The sequence below is a fragment of the Taudactylus pleione genome, unplaced genomic scaffold (genome assembly GCF_031769625.1).
Source record: "Taudactylus pleione unplaced genomic scaffold, aTauple2 ptg000324l, whole genome shotgun sequence".
Classification (NCBI taxonomy): domain Eukaryota; kingdom Metazoa; phylum Chordata; class Amphibia; order Anura; family Myobatrachidae; genus Taudactylus; species Taudactylus pleione.
The window spans coordinates 680906-700921 of NW_028284725.1; the positions used below are offsets into that span (position 1 = coordinate 680906).

The 20016-nt window shown below is 42.7% G+C and overlaps 1 protein-coding gene across 1 annotated transcript in view; it reads left to right on the forward strand.

Moving 5' to 3' along the window:
- Window positions 1–20016, forward strand: part of LOC148509492 (uncharacterized) — a 47412-nt gene that overhangs the window by 10713 nt on the left and 16683 nt on the right. Inside the window, exons 2-4 of the mRNA XM_088443042.1 lie at window positions 14762–14862; window positions 15547–15615; window positions 15736–15790. Coding sequence (XP_088299168.1) covers window positions 14762–14862; window positions 15547–15615; window positions 15736–15790 — 225 coding nt within the window. The remainder of the gene's footprint in view (window positions 1–14761; window positions 14863–15546; window positions 15616–15735; window positions 15791–20016) is intronic.

The following is a 20016-nucleotide window of genomic DNA, read 5'->3' on the forward strand; positions in this document are numbered from 1 at the left end:
AAGCCAATGGAGAATGAAGACTCTTAGAACATTTTTACATTTTCCAAAACTATTTTTGAATTGTGAGATATTTAATTTTTTCCTCCTCCAATGCTCTCTGGACCTCATTCAGAGTCAGTCCTTGCAGCCGCTCGTAAGGTAAAAGGGGCCGGATATGCAAATGAAGCGCTCGCAAGTTGCATCGTTAAGATGGGATCATTAGCTGAACGAGCGAAGGGAGGGTGCGGCCGCAAGACTAAAAACACGCCCCGTTCTCGTTCGCAATACACGTCATCTCCGGGCATATAAGGATTAATCGAGACCATCGGAGCTGGTCGTAGAGCTTGAGGTTGACCATACCCTCTCTTAAGCACTACGATCAAGTCAGTGTAAAAACCACCCATGTCATGTGTGCCATGACACTACTTAGTTAATTATGCACTCCCATAAAACGCCGTTTGCATAGTCAGGCACGCCTGCGTTCGGATCTCCACTCCCCCGTTCATAAGCACCTTCCCCTGTTACCACCCACAAACGGCTCAATCTGTCACTCAAACTAACGACCTGGCTGTGTTCAAGGAGAGAGCAATTTCTGATCATAATAGCTAGTTTGCGCACGCGTATTGCGAATTTTACGCATGCGCAGTTTAGCAAACATCGGTGGCGTACGACCGTGCGGCCGCAACGACCGACTCTGAATGAGGTCCTCTGTGTATTTATTTAGGTATTTTATAAATAATACATCTTTATTTTGCAACAGCTATAAACATTTTCCATTATTAACTATGTATATATTTTTAGCATAATCAATTATATTATCTCTCTTCTAAATGTATTCTCTAAATTTGTCTATGGTGAAACTGTAAGGAACCATCAATGGGAGTACACTGTTATGTTGGATCACCAATGGTTTCACCCAACGATGGGCATCCCAGTTTTTTACTCACTGGCCTGCGGGTCAATCAGATGTGGAGGTGGGGCATCGCGGGGTCCGTGTCCTGGCACCAAGAAGAAATTAAAAAAAAAACATCTGAGGGGGCTCTGTACCATTGATGATGGAGAACCATTGGTTCTGCACCATCTGCAATTGGGTCTTAATTAACCATCGATGGCCAACTCTAATCAGTGTCCAATTTAGCCATGCATGTAAGTGGACATTGTGGACAAGTCCGGCCATTTGGGCCCCCTGGGCCAATCTGCTGAATCACTTATTTTGGTATGACTGAAGCAATGGGAAGATGACCACACAAATAGGCTGATATTGATTATCTGTCGTCATATTCTGACTGCATTTACCAACACTATTGAATAAAATCGTATTACTGCTGGGCATTATGGTTCTGTCCGTAATAAACTTGCTGCAGCATTGGGCCAATTTCAGATATATGCTGCAATATTGAAGTATTTGTGGCCAGCATCAGACATAAGGCCCCCATACATCCGCAATCGATTGTGGCAATTTTGCAATTTCCTGATGATTGTATAAAAAAATCTGCAATGTATGGGCTTCACAGATCGCAGATTGCAACCAAAAAGTGATTGGAATTGTTAAATCAGATTGTCCAACATGTTGGATTTCACAGATGGATTGGGACTGTAGATTGCTAGTGTATGGACATGATCAGCAAATTTGCAGACCGTTACTAGTACAATGATAGGCCTTTCAAGACTGGCAGATCTGTGTTTGCTGAAAATGATCTGCAAATCACTGAAAAAGATCTGTAATGTATGGGCGCAGATTGCTAGATTGGGAAATCCTAAAGCTGGGCATACACGTCCAGATAAAATGCCTGTCAGACCGACAGATATTTTATGTGGCAGCCTGCCAGTTGCAGATGTCCGCGGTATACACTGTGAGATATCTCACAGTGTATTAGCCCCGACATCTGCGCTCCGTCCTCCGGGAGAGGAGACATTTCCCTGTTCCTTCCATGGGAAGGAACACAGTAAATGTCTGTCTGTCGGCCGCGGCTGGGCCTACAGTGCCCGATGCGGCCGACGGTTTAACTCAGAAATATCGCATCGGACAGGCGTGCTGGACAATCCGGCATGCCCTACCGAGAGATATTTAACCCTCGGTCAACCGCACACGCTACAATTATCGGGGTGATTTGCGGATATCGGACGGATCGCCCCGATAATTGTAGCGTTTATGGCCAGCATAAGATCGGACAAGAAATCTTCAAATTGTTCAATTGTGGTTTTTGATTGCTGATGTATGGGGGTCTTAGGAAGCAAGGAATGTTGGTGACAGTTGGCTGCTGTATGCTGCCAGTAATTAGCTGTAACTGGGGAAGATTCAGCTGGTGCCTGTTTAGTTTCAGTGGAGTAAAGGCCCCCATACATCAGAGATTGATTGCAGCAATCGTGCAATTTGCAATCGATTGTGTATAAAAATCTTTCCCTTTTACAATCGATTGCAGATTGCAGAATTGCCACAATCGATTGAAAAAGGGAAAGATTTTTATACACAATCGATTGCAAATTGCATGATTGCTGCAATCAATCTCTGATGTATGGGGGCCTTAATTCTGGCACCACAATTAGCGTGACTCTCTGCTGTGTTAAGGCAGATGTTAAGAATTGGAAATGGTGAACGAAAAATTGCAAATGTAAGAGCCTATTACAACAATGCACATTGGCTCCTGCTGAGCACTATTAGGCAGTATGGACCTCATTCAGAGTCGGTCCTAAGCAGCCGCTCGGTCGTATGCATCCGATGTTTCCAAACCACGCATGCATACGGTTAGTTGTGCGCATGTGCGTACGAGACCTTGCAATCCAAAATGCTGTCGATCATACGGCTTACGACAGGAAGTGGCTTCCGAGAGTTGATTGACATGAAAGGCCGTTTGTGGGTGTTGACGGGGGTGGTGGTCTAAAAACGCAGACCACCGTTTTCAGGGCGTTTCAGGGGCGAACATAAATTTACTGCTATGACCGACATAGAAGGCCGGAAGTAGTAAAACGTCACTCTGCGAGCAGGTTAGAGGCCTGGCTGATCGTACAGCTTGAGGTTGGGTATGTGCTCTCTCAAGCCCCAGAGTACAATCGATACTATCGAATGTGACTGATGTTATGTTTGATGTTTCTATTTTGTGCCACACAATGCAAGCAGCTAATAACCGATTGTTGAAGCTAATAACACTGCTAATTGGCTTGTAATTGATTCAGTTGCGTTTGCATTAGAGAATAATAAGAATAAATACATTTCATGGGGATGGCTTATTCTATGCAGTTTTTTGTTAATTTTTGGTGTCATTTGCACCCAACACAAGCGGCCGCAACCATCAGAAGAAAATTAACATACAGCGACTGACGATTGACTCGATCGCTAGCTGCTACCACTCGCTAGCTAGAGGAGGTGCATTTTCATGTATGGGCGTCACTTTGGTTTGCGATCACCCGGCCGTGCAATTGTTTTTTTTTCTGATTCTCGATCGTTAGGAGTACGACTGACTCTGAATGAGGGCCTATGTGTGCATGTCAGGCGCAAATTGGAGGGAAAATATGCATTAAAAACGCAATCACAAAGTTTCAGTTTATTAGTTCTAAAAAGGCTGGTGTCTCTTATCTGGAAATGGCAGCCGTCTGTGCCTGTGCAATGTATATGGGCTTGTAGAGGGACTGGAATGGTAATGCACAGTAAAACCATTTCAAAGTTTTCATAGAACTAGGGAAACATTGCTGTGAAACCTGGGAGAGCATAGAGTCTGATGCACAGCTGAATAAAATTGGACATAAGTGCCCATGCGCTGTATGCAAGGAAATCACTACATATACAGTATTTGCCTATGCCTGGTGCACACTTACCAACTCTCCCTGAATGTCAGGGAGACAGCGGCATCACAAAGGGATGCGGGCCGCACCCGGGTGTCACCCGCGGAGGGTTGACACCGAGGTGCAGGCTTCCCCTCAGTGACAGCAGCCGGGTGCTGCACTGTAACATTAAGTGCAGCACCCAACTCCTGTCACAGTGAGAGAGCCGGCAGTGCTCGCACCTCCGGCACCCCCCACCACTCCATAGAATTACATGGGCCGGGGACCGGGTTCGGGCCGCGAGGCCACGCCTCCATTCTGAAACTACATGGGCCGGGGACCGGGTTTGGGCCGCGAGGCCACGCCTCCATTCTGAAACCACACCCCCTTTTCAGGGCACGCGTGACTTCGCTGCGCACAAGGCATCCCTCCCCGCACAGTGTCACCACGTGGAGGGACGCCACTGCAGGGAGACTCCCTGAAATAGCAGCAATCTCCCTTACTCCCTTATGAGCCTAGCTATCTCCCTGATTGCACCTTACCCCCATTATGTAGCTGTTATATACTTTCAAAAAAAATTGAGATATATACATTCAGATGGGATCATCAGTGCCATTTCCCTGCATTGGTTTTAACTTAAGGCACAAGGATCCCTATGGCTACATACATTTTCATATAAAGGTGTCTTGTGGCCACTTCTATGGAATCACTGGTAGAATAGAATACATTATGCATTTTCCATCATGTATACAGTATACACCCAGATGTATTATGGAGGGATAGCAGCAGATATCCATCCATTTACACCAGCAGCTACAACCCCCATTGGTTTCTATGGGGTATATGATGCTATCAGATTTACCAGATTCGTCCCCGCAACTTACGCATCTAGAGATGGTGCTGTGCTGCTGTAGCCTATTAACCCCCCCTCAGCAATGGCTGCCACCTATGTGCTGTCCACGACCCTCCCGCCATGTGGAATGTGACTCGGACACATGCTCAAACTGAAAACATCGGCCGCTTGCGTGCGGCCTCGCCATTACGCGCACCCCTGAATTAGGACCTCTGCCGGATTACATTTTGTGGTGTAAAATACAGGATAGGAAGTATAAAATCAGGGCCCATTGTCATTCATTAGGGAATGATATAAATGAGGTAAAAGCATAAAAGATAGCAGAAAGTCACAGATATATGAAAATGTAATCTATTGTGATCCTGACAATCTATCAGTGTAGGGTTAAGGACATTGCGATGGGCTTCCTCAGGCTTTCGGATTGGTTTGTGCCAGATAACATGTTTCTAATAATAGATAGCCCTGAAGAAAGGCCCCTCATCCCCTGCCCCCACCCTGGCAGTAACACCCGCCCCTCCACGACACTCATCACACCACACATCCCCAGCAGTCTCTATTCGGCTGACTTTTACCATTTTACCACTTGTAGATGATCCAATGGCTGCTGGAGGCTCTCCAAATCGCTCTACTGGTCCACTTAGTGTCACGTGATTAGGTGACATATAACGCTGATTATATCAGTGCCAATAGAACCTGTTCCTTGTTGTGGAGTTATATGTAACTGCTGTGTCCTTTACTGCTATGTTACTGCACAAACCCATTTGTTCTAATAGCACAGTTCCTCTTCCAAATTAAACTCGGTGTTTAAAATGAATGCTGTGAAGAGGTCGTCTGGCTACTCCATAGCACTCTACAAACAGCCGCAGTCCTGCAGTTTCTAATTAGTTCTCCACAGCGCCTGTAATTAGGCAAGATTGGAAACATACAGTAAAGCACACCCCGCATCGTTATGAAGAAATGCTTTTATTCACTGCCTTTAGGTGGTTTTGTGGGAATGAAAAGAAATTAATTTAAACGTCATCAGAGGCAATCAGTTTGTAGCACAATAGAGACATTTTTCTTTTTAAGTGGCACAAGTAAAGTAATACCCCTTTTACACCGGAGCTAAAACCCGGGTTTTTGAAGGGTTAACCTGGGCAGCTCCCTGGTGTAAAAGGGGAGAGAGTTGGATCGCCGGGTCGAGTGACCCGGCAATCCAACCCAGGTAACTAGTAGGGTTTTACACGGGCGTAGCCCGTGAAACCCTGCAGTGAGAACAGCGCATTCCGGGTCACGATGACCTGGAGTGCGCTGCCAGCCGGCCGATTGGTCCGGCTTCAGTGGCGCTTGGAGATGACGTCATCTCCAAGCGACCACTTTCACTCCGCAAAGCCAGGTCTATGCAGACCCGACTACGCTGTGAGCGGCGCTGACTCGGGAATATCCCGAGTCGGCGCCGGCAAAATTTCCGGGTCTGATCCGGATAGGAACTTTGGGCCTGATTCAGAGCCGTTCGCTATTAGCGCTCGCTCGTTCAGAAAAAGGGGCCGGCTATTCAAATGAACCGTTCGCTCTTTGCGGTCTGTTGCCGCCTCTATGTCTGAACGAGCGAACAAAACATGCGGTAATTTTTTGGATAAAAACGCCCCCTGGCTGCTCGCATCCTACGTCATGTCCGCTATTTATTAGATTAATCGAGTACATCGACCAGGGTATCAGCTGCTCGCTATTCTTGTGGTTGGTTTTTCCTACCACAATCTTGCGAGCAGTTCTGACTATAAAATAACCCAGTGACGTGGTCAATGATGCTGCTGTATTAATTATGCACACCCATAAAACACCCGCTTTGACCTTTAAGCACGCCTGCGTACGGATCTCCACTCCCCGTTTTCAAGCACCTTCCCCCGTTACCACCCACATACACCTCCTCCTGTCACTCATATTATCAGGCATTACGATCCGTACGCATGCGCAGTTGGGCAAACATCGCTCGGAACGAACGAGCGGCCGCTTACGAGCGGCTCTGAATCAGGCCCTTTGTTCCAACTCCAGGTCAGACCCGGAATTTAGGTGGAAAAGGAGTATTAGTGAGACATTCACTGAGCATTATTGGGCAGTGCACGAGCATATCAGGGGCCTGGGTCAGTGTCACCTGCAATTCTGCTGCCTCTGAGGCCCGTTCCTGCGCTGGGAAATAAATCAGACTATCTGCCAGCCTAGTTAGATGTATTCATGCGGATCCACCGCCCCTATCCACCCACTTGTGAACGTAGCTGTTATCACTCTCAGCGCACTTGCACCAGTCCAGTACTATCTTTGGTGCCAGAGATCCATCTCAAGTCATGCACATATCTATCTACGCTCTCCTCCGTATAAGGCAGTCACAGCCGTGGTTACGATTTTTTTGCGGAGTCGTAGGAGTGGTAATATGCAAATTCTAGTTTCGGTTTCCCCTTATGTTCTATCATGCGCCGGACTGTGAAAGGCTTTGGATGGCCACTTTCAATGTCCGTGGACAGTGCAAATCCGCCGGGGCTTCCGAACACTCCATCATCTGTAGTTGCAACAGCTTATGGCTGGCGCAGTGTCTCCTTCTTAACTCCGGATAAACATGGCCTCTGTAGCTACGGCTATTCGTTGGGCATGCATCCCCTTCACTGGCATGCCCATGACACTCCCATAGCATGCCCATATGACGTCCTTTATTGAGAACACTCCAGGACTACTCCCAGTCACCGCCCAGGTACACCCATGGTTTTGCCTCACCGGTACTAATGCCAGCGCCTTTGTACGCTACAGGGGAACACATGCACCGTAGGGGTTTCCAGGACTTTTTGCGCACGCACATTGGCAAATTATTCCTCAACTGTCAAACATCGGCATTGCGCCGGCCACTGAAGCAGGGCCCTTTACCTCTTGGAATAAGAAAACACACATCCATCAATGGACACAACTGAAGGTCCCCAGGAAATGCTCAGTAAATTGCAACTGATGTGACAGCGGTAGATCACATGACTCATAAACCACCCACCCAGCCCACTCCGCGCTCTCCTCTCTTTCCAGTTCACCATCCAACTAAGGGGATGTAGTCAATAGACCGGCGGACTAAATGCCGCCGGTCTATAGCCCGACTGTGGAAACCCGACATGGAACTTAAGATAGGCCTGAATGCCGAAGGACGCCGGACCGAACGAGGAAAGTCCGGGCATCCTTAGCAGTTAGCTTAGGGGGGGGGGAGCATTAGGTTTAGGCACCCCCGGGGGGACAGGGTTAGGTCCCCCACCCGGGGAGGGTTGGGGGTCAGGCTAGGGGAGGGGGGGTTAGGGTTAGGTGCCACTGGGGGGAGGTTAGGGTTAGGCACCCCCCCTGGGAGGGTTAGGTTTAGGGTGCAGGGAGCGGGGGGTTAGGTTTAGGCACCCCCGGGGCAGTGGAGGATCTAGACTTTTCTTTTAGGGGGGGTGGTTTACTGTTTATCACCGACTCTTTCCCTTTCCAGTCCTGACTCCTCCCCCTCCAATTAATATAATTAACCTCTTGCCTTGCCAGCCAATGAGGTGGGTGTGATAGTGGTACAGTACCCAATATATCTGGCCAATAGTTTGAAACCATGAGAAAGCTATAATGAGGCAAAATCACAGCCTTCACCATTTCTAAAAAACCTTTATTTATTACAAACAGGACATATGATAACATACACATATGCACACACAGATAGCCACATATATCCACACACAGCCACATATGCACACAGATAGCCACATATATCCACACACAGCCACATATGCACACAGATAGCCACATATATCCACACAGCCACATATGCACACAGATAGCCACACATATACACACACAGCCACATATACACACAGATAGCAACACATAAATCCACACAGCCACATATGCACACACAGATAGCCACACATATACACACACAGCCACATATACACACAGATAGCAACACATAAATCCACACAGCCACATATGCACACACAGATAGCCACACATATACACACACAGCCACATATACACACAGATAGCAACACATAAATCCACACAGCCACATATGCACACACAGATAGCCACATATATACACACACAGCCACATATGCACCCAGATAGCCACATATATACACACAGCCACATATGCACACAGATAGCCACATATATCCACACAGCCACATATGCACACAGATAGCCACATATATCCACACAGCCACATATGCACACACGAGATGCAGTCAGGAAGCCGACGGTCGGAATGCTGACCGCCGGCTTCCCGACTGTCTAATCCTGGAAAGGTACTAATGACAGGCATCGAAATCCTGACGCCTGTCATTAGACCTATGCTGGGAGCCCAACGTCCGGCATACCAAAAGAAGGGAAGCCGGGCGCGGACAACCGCGGGGGAGGGGGTTAGGTTTTAGTGCTCCTTGGGGGATTTAGGGTTAGGCACCCCCCCAGGAGGGTTAGGTTTAGGCTAGGGGAAGGGGGGGGGGGGGGTTAGGCACCCTCTGGGAGAGGTTAGGTTTAGGCACTTACAGGGGGGCTAGGGTTAGGCACTTGGGGGGGAGGTTAGGGTTAGGCACCCCTAAAGGAGGGTTAGGGAGTTAGGTTAGCGATACTTACCAAAATTAACGATTGGGATCTTCACCCCTGCCGAGCTGCCGCTGTTGGCATTAGATGCGCCCAGCGGTATTACATACTGATTCCGCACACACAGATAGCCCCATATATACACAAACAGTAAAATATAAGGAACTTATGTGCTGTTATTACCTCGTTATGTACCACGTTATGCCTGAGCCAGGTGCTCTCCTGTGATGTACTTTACTACTACCACAGTCTGCACTCTGCCTGTCCCCACCCCTGCACTCTCCCCCATCGGTCCCCTCTTCCAGTCTCACCATCACCAGTTGCTCGCTCCCCACAGCTCCTGGACCTCACCTTCAGCAGAGAGGAAGGAAGGGGGGCATGCGGGACTCAGGAGCCGGGCATCTTACAATGGGGGCTGGTCCTCGGGAAAATGGCGCCGCTCCATATCTCTTGCACACAGACACAGCCAGGGGACACCTGTTACCACAACAAGTCACACTCTAGTGCCCGGATCTCCATTCCCTGATGCCTGCAGCAGCGTGACATAACCGGCTGCTGGATGCTATCGAAGTATGGGGACGCGGAGAGCTGTCCTGCGGCAGCGGGGTCTGTGCTGCTCTGTCTTCTACTGAGGGCGATCACCACAATCGCCCCCCCCCGGATCCGCCAATGCCCCTGGGGGACTTAGGATCAGACACCACCCCGGGAGTTTTAGGGTTAGGCACCCCCAAGGGAGGGTTGGGGGGGGAGGGAAGGGTAGGGTTAAGTGACTTTCTTGCGCCATCGGGATTCTCCTACTATCAGGCTTCCACTGACAGTATTTCACCCGGTGGCTATTAAGCCGCTGGGATTTCATACCAAACTTCAACTAAGACAGGACTCACATAGCCTACCAGTAGGAATGGCCATTGTCGCTAATGGTCGACAGTTTTACCATTAATTAATTCCTACTATATTTATATGCGTACAGTAGAATCCTTTTACGGCTCCAGGCACATTGCTGCCATCTAGAACTGAGTTGGATGAATAGTAATACTGCTGATCACACAGGTGTATACAACAGTCAGTGTTATACGAGACCTCAGGGCAATGTTTGCTTATATCAGCTCATTATTCCTTGTTCCAATAAGACCACTATGTCAGTTGTTATTTAATCAAATGAGTAAACGGAGAGTGAATGGCCTATTGTTGCTCCAAGTATGGATAATGCATCTGATGGTCCTGATGCTGAAAACAATCTTATTATTATTATTTGAGGCAATAATCCCCCTCCCTAGCAGCAGATGTAGTAATATTCCTCCCCTGATAATTAGGTCTGTTACACTAGAATCTGGTCTCATGCAACCATTCTGGTTATGATTTATTCTTGTTTTAAGGACTCCCAATAATTGTTCTTCTCTCTTTCTCACTAAAAAGCAATTCAACCCAATGCTTCAATATAATTTCAAACCAGCAGTATTCGCCCATATTCAATTGGGCATGAGGTTTAGCGACGTAAAAAACCTTGCGCCCACTTTTGAATTACCGCGGATATGCGTGCTCCCAATACCCGTGGTATCCAGTTTAAAAAAAGTGGTTGTGGGGTTTTGAACTCTGAAATCCCTGTGCCACGTATAAAAAAATAATTTCACACTTACTTGTCTGGAGGTCTTTGGTAGTCTCCGCAGCTCCCGGTGGCCTCCCCTCCACTGGGAAAGGGGGTTGCTGAGAGTCCCGGGGGCTGCTGGGAGGCTTCAAGTGCTGCAGGGAGGTGCAAGGGCTGCTTGGAGATGTAGTTTTCCCAGCACCAGTTACGAGGGGGGATACACTTACACCGGGGGCACACACCAGGGATTACACACACTCAGGCACACACACACTCACTCATACACACATAAGGAGCATACACACTAGACGATATGCTCCCTGAGCGAAATCGTCTAGTGTGTCCCTGGCAGGGTGTGCTCAATGTCGTTTATGACATTGAGCACACCCGCTGAACGATATCATTAACGATATGGTTCAGCGCCCAGCTCTCTCCCCCACATTCCCCAACATGCAGCAACCTGACAATATAGTCAGGTTGGCCTGCATGTTTGCCCGATGAACGATAAAGACGAACGACCTACGGGAACGAGTATTGTACATCGTTCATCGTTATCGTTCATCATTTAGGTAGAAAAATGGACGATAAACGACTGAACGATATCGATATTGTTCAGTTGTCCACTTTAATCACCCAGTGTGTACGCTCCAATACTCACCGCTGTTGCAGGAGACTGTGTTCCGATGCTGGATGCAAAAGACAGCACTTCGGAAGGTGAGTAATTACTGACTAATTAAGCTAATTGGAAAAATTGCTTTATTAGTCCTCAAGGGTGGGTGCCGCCGGGGTTCCAGAGCAAGTCCCACTGATTTGTCCTAAAATTAACTATTTTAGGAAATATCAGACTTACTCTAGAACTGCTCAAAAATAAACTACACGGCATTAAAAAAAAAACACGCTCCTAATTGAGTAAAAAAAATCCCAAACCTGCAGGCAAAACCTCACAGGTGCGGGTTTTTCCTATTCTCGCCCCCAATTAAATATGCCCCATAGTGTGATATATGAAGGCGTTACTGACTGACTGTTCAGTTTATTCAAGAAAAAGACAAATCTCTATGAAACTTCTATACCGTAGTTTCTCCAGATTCGGTTTCCATGACTTTGTTCTTGTACTTCACAAATAAAGAAACAATGTATCACTTTTCTAAAGAATTGCTACAGCCTTTCTGTCTGTTCTTTAGGAACACTGCAATTGAGGGCCGAATTCAATAAGCCGTGAAAAGCCGAGATCGCAGTTTTCGCATGTTTTCAAAGTACCGCCGTATTGATTTCCAAGACGTTTTCACCGAGGCGAAAGCTCCATAGGCAAAAACAGGCGAAAAAGTTTCTCCAGCATAAGGCAGGAGAAAAGAAGGGCAAAATCCATCATTTTAGGTACAGACGTTGGGACTTTGGGCCTGATTCAGAGCCGCTCGTAAGCAGCCGCTCGTTCGTTCCAAGCGATGTTTGCACAACTGCGCATGCGTACGGATCGTAATACGCATGCACGAACCAGTCATTGCGGCCAAAAATCGTTTGTTCGCTAAATAGCGAATGCCTTCTATTTTGAGTGACAGAATGAGGCGTATGTGGGTGGTAACAGGGGAAGGTGCTTGAAAACGGGGAGTGGAGATCAGAACGCAGGCGTGCTTAAAGGTCAAAACGGGCATTTTATGGGTGTGCATAATTAATACAGCAGCGTCATTGACCACGTCACTGGGTTATTTTATAGTCAGAACTGCTCGCAAGATTGTGGTAGGAAAAACCAACCACAAGAATAGCGAGCAGTTCATACGCTGGCCGATGTACTCGATTAATCTAATAAATAGCGGACCTGACGTAGGATGCGAGCGGCCAGGGGGCGTAGTTTTCCAAAAAACTACCGCAAGTTTTGTTCGCTCGTTCAGACCTAGAGGCGTGAACAGACCGCAAAGAGCGAACGCTTCATTTGAATAGCCAGCCCTTTTTCCTGAACGAGCGAGCGCAAATAGCGTCCGGCTCTGAATCAGGGCCTTTGGACACCCTCCCCCCCCAATGACTAATTGGGCAAAACAAAATAAAAAAATAAAACTTAATTCACAACAAAAACGACATGTAATTTTTCGGGCTAAAATTTTAAAAGTGTTGGAAAATGGGTAATAAGTAGGGGGCCTAGTATTTTGGGGGGCTGTAAGGTTCAGACAGGTGTTTTTAGGATTGCAGGAGGCTGCAGCAGGTGTATTGTTTTTATTTAAATTTTTTTAAATCTTCACTTTAGAGACGCCAAAATATACTAGTACCCATTTACATGTACCCCAAATTTAACTACGGTGCTAAATTTTCTAAAAACAAACATTGCTTTATATCATTTTTCCTCACTTATGCAAATATGCATATAACAGCCCTTTGACTCAAAATAAGATCACAAAATACTTTTATTACAGTAGGTCTATTAATACTCTTCTGTAATGGTTCCCAGGGTCAGTGAGGCTTTTTATGGGGTACAGACCCCAAAATGTGCTGTCTTTTTCACTAGTTTTGCTATTCACTATATTCGCCTATATGCGTTTTCGCCTGTTTTGGAATTGGATACGCCAAAACGCGTAGATGCGCATGGCGAAAACATTGCGTCCAAACAGGCGAATGAGGTGAAAACTTCACGCTTTTCATCGACCTCAGCTTTTCGCAGCTAATTGAATTCAGCACCCTAAATATCCAGTAAAATAGCTTCTACCATCTTTTCTTCTCCCCATACATTGGAGGAAATCTTGTTACATTTCTGGCAACCATAGACCACAATTCCAGCGTCATAAAAAATGTACCACGCAGACAGGGGCGTAATTAGGTGTTTGAAGGCCCCATAGCAGAAGTTTGTTAGGGCCCCTATGTACCACCCAATGGTGAAAAATGTATAGAACGCATGTAAAGAAGATGGCCCCCCCCTAAGCTCCGAGGCCCATAGCAGCTGCACCCCTTGTACCTATGGTAGTTACACCCATGCAAGCAGCGCAATAAATCACAGGTCATAATATTATTAAAAAAAGCTGTTCATCCAAAACAAAGTCCCAATATAATGAAACACACTATTCCACTATATTACGGGAAAAAATAGTTTTATTCTTCCATTAAAACATATAAAAAATGTGTCTTTCTGTGTCCGTAATCTTTGTTAGATACAATAAAAAATTACAAAAATGGGAGCTCACCGGACCCCTGGAGGGCAACGCACTGCAGTAATATTCTTAAGCAAATAGTATAATACAGAATGTACATTCTTTTGACAATAGTATAATGTGGAGCCTAATGTATGTCATAGTTACTACAGTAAGATGGAGAGCCCATATTCTTGAGACCAGAGTCCTATACTGAATGACCTCTACACTACATGGGAAATACCATCTCCCTCTAATACTGATTGGGTTAGGTTTAGGGGTAGGGTTAGGAAACTTACCTGCAGGTGTCGGTATCCTAACCCTGTCGATATGCCATCATCTGGATTCTGACAGCTGGGATCCTGAGCGTCGGCATCCCGTACCCAACTCATAGTAAATTGTTTAGTGCTAATTATGCCCCCTTTATGGGCTGGCCATATTAGCTCTAAAATCAAGCATTTGGGAACCCCCTTTTAGAAATCCTGTCTTTGCCCCAGGGTTTGGAAGGAATGTGGTGTAGATTAATTTTTGATGAAAAAGAGGGAAGGTCTTGTACATGTGTAGTTGCCAACATTTTAACATAGTTTACAGGGGACACTGTAATGCCAATCTGGCACGGTGTATTTAGACTACAGTCCCCATCATGGTAAGTTTACAGAGCTTGGTTTTATTGTCATCTATTTACGCATTCTCTATGTTCCTATTCCATAAATGGTGACAAGGGCAACTGTTGATTTAAATCAATCAGATGGGAAATGAGGACTTTCACCAAATATGGCAATGTGCAGTAAGTAACTACTGATTCATTTCCTGAGTAACTATAGCAGGTTCAGTATTATTTAGAATTTCGATAAACTTTACACCATACACGTGTGAATTATTTCTGTGCTTTTGCCCTTAAAGATGATGATGATGATGATGATGATGACGACGACGACGATGATGACGATGATGAAGAAGAGTACAAAGATGGCTCACTGTGCCGCTATTGCTCATTCTGCAAGGTAACATTTCTATTACGTGCACGCCAAGTCACCATATTGTGTACATACATACACTTATACCATGGGCCTATCTATAGTGCAGTGTGTGCGGTGCACATGGGACCAACACAGCACATCCTGCACCCCTGCCCTGTATACTTTACTTCCACCAACGTCACTGTAATCACTGGGAAAATGGTGTAGACACCATTTTCCCGGAGGAACCCTAACTGTAATTTCTGCGTAAAGGCTACAGCTGGTAACGCCGTCTTCAGGAGCCTTGGTAAATCTGACACTTCCCATAGAGACCTATGGGGGTTGTGGTAACTGACAGAAATGTAGGGACCGTGGCAAATACGGAGCTATCTACTACGGTCCCTCATTCATACAATCGTGCGATCCCTAATACTTGCTGCAGTAAGCCCAAGTTTGACTAGCCACCCCGCTGTTACCTCCCATAAACGCAAACTGTCTGTCAATCACTCTGCGTCCGAATTCTCACTGTGATCAGCGCCTGAAACCAATCCCGACGTATGCACAGTGCGACTCAGACACAGGCGCAGTATAAAAAAACTGAGCAATCATCGCATAGCGCCCTCCTATGAATACCACCCATTGTCACACACCATTGTTAGTCTTTGGTAGGACAGTATTACCTAAGTAAGTGTCATGTCATGTAAACCAAAGTACTCTTACCTCCCCCAGCACTGTGGCGACTGCGACAAATGCCCCTGCGAAGAAAAAGATAAGAGTGAACACTGTAAGAACTGCGAGGTGAGTCCAGTTTTGGAGGAAGTGTTGCTGCCAGGAATTCAGCAACCACGAGGAATATTGTCACATAACTGACAGGAGACATCTAAGGTCAACTCACCGTTTCTCTCTCGCTCTCTGCAGTACTGCCAATTTTGCTATGTGTGCCCAGTTATATGTGAGACAGCCTGCAAGCCTGGTAAGTGACAAAAAACAACAACTATCTATCTATCTATCTATCTCATATCTATCTATCTATCTATCTATCTATCTCTCAATCTATCTATCTATCTATCTATCTCATATCTGTCTATCTCATATCTATCTATCTATCTCTCATATCTATCTAATATCTATCTATCTCATATCTATCTCTCATATCTATCTATCTATCTATCTATCTCTCATATCTATCTAATATCTATCTATCTATCATATCTATCTAATATCTATCTATCTCTCATATCTATCTAATATCTATCTATCTATCATATCTATCTAATATCTATCTAATATCTATCTAGCTATCTCTCATATCTATCTAATATCTATCTATCTATCTCTCATATCTATCTAATATCTATCTATCTATCTCTCATATCTATCTAATATCTATCTATCTATCTATCTCTCATATCTATCTATCTATCTATCTCATATCTGTCTATCTCATATCTATCTATCTATCTATCTATCTATCATATCTATCATATCTATCTAATATCTATCTATCTAATATCTATCTATCTATCTATCTATCTCTCATATCTATCTAATATCTATCTATCTATCTCTCATATCTATCTAATATCTATCTATCTATCTATATATCTCTCATATCTATCTAATATCTATCTATCTATCTATCTCTCATATCTATCTAATATCTATCTATCTAATATATATATCTATCTATCTCTCATATCTATATATCTATCTCTCATATCAATCTATCTATCTATCTATCTATCCATCTATCTATCTATCTGTCATATCTATCTATCTATCTATCTATCTATCTGTCATATCTATCTATCTATCTCTCATATCTATCTAATATCTATCTATCTATCTCTCATATCTATCTAATATCTATCTATCTATCTCTCATATCTATCTAATATCTATCTATCTATCATATCTATCTAATATCTATCTATCTAGCTAGCTATCTCTCATATCTATCTAATATCTATCTAATATCTATCTATCTATCTATCTCTCATATCTATCTAATATCTATCTATCTATCTCTCATATCTATCTATCTATCTATCTCATATCTATCTATCATATCTATCTATCTATCTATCTATCATATCTATCTATCTCATATCTGTCTATCTAATATCTATCTATCTATCTATCTCTCATATCTATCTAATATCTATCTATTTATCTATCTCTCATATATATCTAATATCTATCTATCTATCTATCTATATATCTCTCATATCTATCTAATATCTATCTATCTATCTCTCATATCTATCTAATATCTACCTATCTATCTATCTAATATCTATCTATCTCTCATATCTATATATCTATCTCTCATATCTATCTATCTATCTCTCATATCTATCTAATATCTATCTATCATATCTATCTAATAACTATCTATCTAGCTATCTCTCATATCTATCTAATATATATCTAATATCTATCTATCTATCTCTCATATCTATCTAATATCTATCTATCTATCTCTCATATCTATCTATCTATCTATCTATCTCATATCTATCTATCTATCATATCTATCTATCTATCATATCTATCTAATATCTATCTATCTCATATCTGTCTATCTAATATCTATCTATCTCTCATATCTATCTAATATCTATCTATCTCTCATATCTATCTAGTATATATCTAATATCTATCTATCTCTCATATGTATCTAATATCTATCTATCTATCTCTCATATCTATCTAATATCTATCTATCTATCTCATATCTATCTATCTATCATATCTATCTATCTAATATCTATCTATCTCATATCTGTCTATCTAATATCTATCTATCTATCTCTCATATCTATCTAATATCTATCTATCTCTCATATCTATCTAATATCTATCTATCTCATATCTATCTATCTATCTATCTAATATCTATCTATCTCATATCTGTCTATCTAATATCTATCTATCTATCTCTCATATCTATCTAATATCTATCTATCTATCTAATATCTATCTATATATCTCTCATATCTATCTATCTATCTATCTCTCATATCTATCTAATATCTATCTATCTATCTAATATCTATATATATATCTCTCATATCTATCTATCTATCTATCTATCTATCTATCTGTCATATTTATCTATCTATCTATCTCTCATATCTATCTAATATCTATCTATCATATCTATCTAATATCTATCTATCTAGCTATCTCTCATATCTATCTAATATCTATCTAATATCTATCTATCTCTGATATCGATCTAATATCTATCTTTCTATCTCTCATATCTATCTAATATCTATCTATCTATCTATCTATCATATCTATCTATCTATCATATCTATCTAATATCTATCTATCTCATATCTGTCTATCTAATATCTATCTATCTATCTCTCATATCTATCTAATATTTATCTATCTAATATCTATCTATCTATTTATCTATCTATCTCTCATATCTATATATCTATCTCTCATATCTATCTATCTATCTATCTATCTATTTGTCATATATATATATATCTATCTATCTCTCATATCTATATATCTATCTATCTATCTATCCATCCATCTATCTAGCTATCTGTCATATCTATCTATCTATCTATCTATCTATCTATCTATCTATCTATCTATCTATCTATCTCTCATATCTATCTAATATCTATCTATCTCTCATATCTATCTAATATCTATCTAATATCTATCTATCTCTCATATCTATCTAATATCTATCTATCATATCTATCTAATATCTATCAAGCTATCTCTCATATCTATCTAATATCTATCTATCTCTCATATCTATCTAATATCTATCTATCTCATATCTATCTATCTATCATATCTATCTAATATCTATCTATCTCATATCTGTCTATCTAATATCTATCTATCTATCTATCATATCTATCTAATATCTATCTATCTATCTCTCATATCTATCTAATATCTATCTATCTATCTATCTATATATCTCTCATATCTATCTAATATCTATCTATCTATCTATCTGTCATATCTATCTATCTATCTCTCATATCTATCTAATATCTATCTATCTATCTATCTATCTCTCATATCTATCTCATATCTATCTATCTATCTATCTATCTAATATCTATCTATCTATCTATCTCTCATATCTATCTAATATCTATCTATCTATCATATCTATCTAATATCTAACTATCTATCTAGCTATCTCTCATATCTATCTAATATCTATCTAATATCTATCTATCTATCTCTCATATCTATCTAATATATATCTATCTATCTATCTCATATCTATCTATCATATCTATCTATCATATCTATCTAATATCTATCTATCTCATATCTGTCTATCTAATATCTATCTATCTCTCATATCTATCTAATATCTATCTATCTATCTATCTATCTATCTATATATCTCTCATATCTATCTAATATCTATCTATCTCTCATATCTATCTAATATCTATCTATCTATCTTTCTAATATCTCTCTATCTATCTATCTATCTATCTATCTGTCATATCTATCTATCTATCTCTCATATCTATCTAATATCTATCTATCTATCTATCTATCTATCTATCTATCTATCTATCTATCTAATTGAGTGGCTGCAAGACCTCTTATTCCAGGAGAGGCATAACTCTTGTATTAAACTGAATGTTCAGCACTGGAACGCTTGTTACTGTGCCTACAATATAATCCCATGAGATTGAGAGATAAGAGACTAACGGAGTCTTCTGTAGTATCATCATTATTATCTGATGCAAGCATGCCCCCCGGTGGCCTTTGACTGTCACAACAAATATACAGCTAAAACCTGAGAAGATGTACACTGGAATGGATTAATAATATTATCATTTGCTCATACGGGTTGAGTATGAAATACCGGCGGTCGTGATGCCTACTGTCAAAATGCCGTCAGCGGCATCCTGATGCTCTGTATCCCAACAGGGGTCGGGTAAGTATACTAACCATCCCCCTTCTCCCCCTAACCCTCCCTTCTTGCACCCTAACCCTCACCACTTCGCACCCTAACATTCCCCTTTAGTGCCTAAATCTAACCCTCCCCCCTTGGTGCCTAAACCTAACCGTCCCCCCTTAGTGACTGACCCTAACCACCCCTTCAGTGGTGACTAATCCTAACCTCGCCGTAGTGCCTACACCAAACTACCCCCCTCCCCAACCCCGTGGCTAACGGCTAAGACGCCC